The 4,126-nt window shown below is 40.1% G+C and overlaps 1 protein-coding gene across 1 annotated transcript; it reads left to right on the top strand.

Annotated features, from left to right (window-relative positions):
- The first annotated feature begins 701 nt into the window (after nucleotides 1-701).
- On the top strand, nucleotides 702-3,066 carry LOC142163815 (uncharacterized). The gene is made up of 5 exons (XM_075220959.1): nucleotides 702-857; nucleotides 1,070-1,115; nucleotides 1,485-1,595; nucleotides 2,861-2,937; nucleotides 3,034-3,066. Exons 1-5 carry the CDS (start codon nucleotides 702-704, stop codon nucleotides 3,064-3,066), a joined length of 423 nt encoding a protein of 140 aa, XP_075077060.1.
- The last annotated feature ends 1,060 nt before the right edge of the window (nucleotides 3,067-4,126 follow it).

The raw sequence follows: 4,126 nt of genomic DNA, 5'->3' as shown, positions 1-4,126 counted from the left end.
GTTATGCAAAGTTCATGAAGGACTTGGTCACCAAGAAGAGGTTGATGAATTGTGAAACTATCAAGATGACACATCTAGTGAGTGTTATTGTGCACTCAATGGCTCCGAAATTGGAAGATCCGGGTGCTTTCACAATCCCTTGCACTATTGGGAGTGCCGACTTTGCTAAAGCTTTATGTTATTTGGGGGCAAGTATCAACTTAATGCCCTACTCTGTGTTCAAAACTTTGAGAATTGGGCAACCAAGACCCACATCTATAAGGTTGCAAATGGTGGATCGGACTATGAAGAGGCCATTGGGAATTATTAATGATGTGTTAGTCCGTGTTGATAAGTTCATCCTTCCAGCGGACTCTGTGATCCTAGATTGTGAGGTTGACTACGAGGTGCCTATTATCTTGGGTAGACCTTTTCTTGCAATGGGGAAGGCTCTTGTTAATGTGAGAATCGGTGAGCTCACTTGCCGAGTGGGTGACAAAGACCAAATAGCAACGAAGTTTGTTCATTCGTGGATTTAGTGACCGAAGTAATTGTTGATGATACTAGTGTTGTGATGAATGTTGAGGATGCCTTGGAAGTTGTGTTGATCAATCTTGGGTAGACCTTTCCTTACTACGGGGAAGGCTCTTGTTAATTTGGAAGCTGGTGAGCTCACTTTCCGGGTGGGTGACGAAAAGTTGGTTTTCCATGTGTGCGAATCGATGAGGCAACCAAATAGAAACGAAGTTTTTTCATTCGTGGATTTAGTGATCGAAGTAATTGTTGATGATACTACTGTTGTGATGAATGTTGAGGATACCTTGGAAGCTGTGTTGCTCAATCATGATAATGATGAGAAGGAAGGCTTTGTGGAATGTGTAAATGCTTTGCAAGGATGGGGTCATATACTTATGAACCCCAAAAATTGTCCTTAGATCTTGTGGATCAGAAGACTCCTCCAACAAAGCCCTCAATCGAGGAGCCTCCCACTTTGGAGTTAAAGCCTTTGCCTTTACATCTCAGGTATGAGTTTCTTGGCCCTTGTTCTACTTTACCTGTTATTCTTTCCTTTTGCTTGACTAATGTGCAGGTAGATTCTACTTTAGTGGTGCTCCAAAAGAGGAAGAAAGTGATAGGTTGGACATTGGCGGATATTCAGGGTATAAGCCCCACCTTTTGCATGGAAAAGATTATTTTGTAGGAGGATACCAAACCCTCCGTGGAGCATCAAAGAATATTGAATGAAGCAATGCAATAGGTAGAGAAGAAGGAGATCATAAAGTGGTTGGATGCCGGGGTTGTTTACCCCATTTCCGATAGTTCATGGACTTCTCCGGTGCAATGTGTCCCAAAGAAAGGGGGCATGACTGTGATTAATAATGACAAGAATGAATTGATCCCCACAAGAACTGTCACCGGGTGGAGAGTGTGCATAGACTATATGAAGCTCACCAAAGTCACTCGGAAAGATCATTTTCCGCTTCCATTTCTTGATCAAATGTTAGATAGGTTGGTCGGACGTGCTTTTTATTGCTTCCTGGATGGATACTCCGGCTACAATCAGATTCTTATTGCTCCTGAGGACCAAGAGAAGATCACTTTCACTTATCCATATGGTACCTTTGCATTATCGAGGATGCCATTTGGGTTATGTAATGTACCGGCAACTTTACAACGGTGTATGATGGCTAGTTTCACCGATATGGTGGAAGATATTCTTGAGGTCTTCATGGACGATTTATCCGTCATTGGGAATTCTTTTGATGATTCCTTGAACAACTTGGACAAGGTATTGTCAAGATCTGAAGAAACTAACTTGGTTTTGAATTGGGAGAAATGTCACTCCATGGTCGAGGAAGGCATTGTCCTCGATCACAAGATTTCAAAGTATGGTATTAAGGTTGATAAGGCCAAAGTTGAGGTGACCTCCAAACTCCCTCCCCTACATCCCTGAAGGGAGTGAGGAGCTTTTTGGGTCATGCAGGGTTCTATCGCCGATTCATCAAAGAGTTATCTAAGGTGGTAAACCCTTTGTGTAAACGTTTGGAGAAGGATGCCAAGTTCTATTTCAATGAAGATTGCATGAAGGCATTCGAGTTGCTTAAGTTCAAGTTGACTACTACTCATATCATTACCGCACCGGATTGGAGCTTGCCTTTTGAGCTCATAGGTAGTAATTGTTGCTCCTTTCAATCTATCTTGTGGACTCAAGATAGAGTTGAAATCTCCCCAAATAATCCATGGTTTAGTTGTTGCTTGAGAAAAATTACCTAATTGCTGCCATAAATCTTTTCTCTGCTCCACTATATTGTATCCATAGACTATTGTCATTTCACAGTCTATTTGTTGATTCCTGCTCATCAATTTACAATGAATAAGCTATGCTTCTTTCTTCAGAACTTCAATCTTGTAAGTATTATTTTCTCAGAGTAACCAAATCCTACCATTATGTACATGATTATAATTGTTTTCAAATCCCCAACCCGGGGCAATTTTATTATATATTGTTTGTACTCTATGATCTTTCACCCTTGTCTCCACTAATCCTGCTATTTTAACTCTGTTTTCTTTGGGATACATAGCTAATTCTTTCTGTTTATATCTATTATTTATTCTCCTCATATTCCATATTAACCATGATATTAATGATGACATATAAATCCCCCACCTATATCAATAGGTAGGAGTTGTGTCATCACATTATCTTCACATTGCAGTATATCAAATTCATTTCTCACTAGAATAACAGCCTCAGTCAGTTGATTTACATATCGACCATTGATTTCTTTGGATGCCTTCCCTTTTAGTAATTGCTTCTCTTTAGCGTGTGGGTTCAATTCCTCTGTATCTACTCTCTCTTTTGGTTATTGAGCTTTTTTAGTGGCTGCTGCATACTTAGCTTCCTTCAGCTCATCATTAGCTTCAGTTGAATCTCTTTTATCCTCCTTTGGTACCCAGGTTTGCACCACCTTCTTAGGTCATTTCTTCTTCTTTTGAATGTTGTTATTCATATGTTCTTCCTTTTTTAAATCCTTCATTTTCTTCTTTATACAGTTATGCCCTATCATTAGGCATTATTCACAGTAATCTGGCTTTCATTCAAATACTACTGATTGTTGTAATGTTTTCCCTAATGGATCTATCACAGTAACTTTATCTGGTAGTGGCTTGGTGACATTGACCTCTATAAGAATTCTAGCAAATGAGATTCTGGTTTGCTTTGTTGTACATTCATCTGCATACTTTGGCACTCCAATCACACTAGCTATCCTGCTCAATGAATCCCGGCTCCAGCAACTCGTAGGTAGGCTAGGAAATTTAACCCGCAAAGGCAGTTCAGTAAGGAACTCAACATTAAAATCAAACTCTGGACACCATTGTTTCAATATCATAGGTTTGTTGTTGATGCTATATGAACATGCATATTGTACTTCATTCATATCTACTATCGATTAGAATTTAATAATATAATAGCCTTCTTCGTGATAATACACCTCATGTTCTGCCACCATATTCCAATTTTGAGCCACATATCGTTTCATATAGTTATAGCCTGGTGTTTCACCTATCACATATACTACTAAAGCAGCCTTCTATTTATCAGCTTCCCTATTCGTTTCTTCCTTATCAAGCTTGACCATTAGACTATCTTCAACCAATTCTGGTGATATGTAATCGAGTGACATACTGTTAGTTGCTGCACGATTCCGATTGAATAGCCCAGACTAGGTGGGATCTGAGCTTGGTCCTTTGTTGTCTGCTCAGGTTTCCTCAAATCTGGTTGTTTGATCTGCGTTGATTATTGTTGCTCATTAATTCCTATCAATTGCAGCTTCAGAGGTTCACTTAAGTTCAATTTCTTAGCTCCGGTGGTCATTTTGCTTGCCGAAATCAGCGGAGATAGAGGTGGAAATTGAGTTGCCAAAGGTGTAATCACTCGTTGTTCGCTACCATTTTCTAGGGTTTTAGCTATCACCCTAGCACTGACTGAGCTTCCCACTGTTACAATTGCTTGTTTCTTCGGTTGTCCTCGCCCTCTGGCCATGGCTGCCGCGATCGGTGTGCGTTTGCTTAACTTGCGCCGATAGCAGATATAGGGAGAAAGAGGTTTTCTCTCTTTTTAATGCGTTGATACCACTTTTAGATT

This window comes from Nicotiana tabacum, chromosome 9 (genome assembly GCF_000715075.1).
Source record: "Nicotiana tabacum cultivar K326 chromosome 9, ASM71507v2, whole genome shotgun sequence".
NCBI lineage: Eukaryota > Viridiplantae > Streptophyta > Magnoliopsida > Solanales > Solanaceae > Nicotiana > Nicotiana tabacum.
The sequence above is the reverse complement of the archived record's forward strand: the minus strand, read 5'-3'. Positions and strand labels throughout refer to the sequence as shown.

Bases quoted from the DNA above. Each gene is read 5' to 3' on its own strand.
- LOC142163815 (XM_075220959.1), top strand. From the start codon at position 702: ATGAGGCAACCAAATAGAAACGAAGTTTTTTCATTCGTGGATTTAGTG. The intron at 1,116-1,484 runs GTTGGACATTGG...ATCAAATGTTAG, and splicing joins AAAGAGGAAGAAAGTGATAG to ATAGGTTGGTCGGACGTGCT. The intron at 1,596-2,860 runs GTACCTTTGCAT...GAGCTTTTTTAG, and splicing joins CACTTTCACTTATCCATATG to TGGCTGCTGCATACTTAGCT.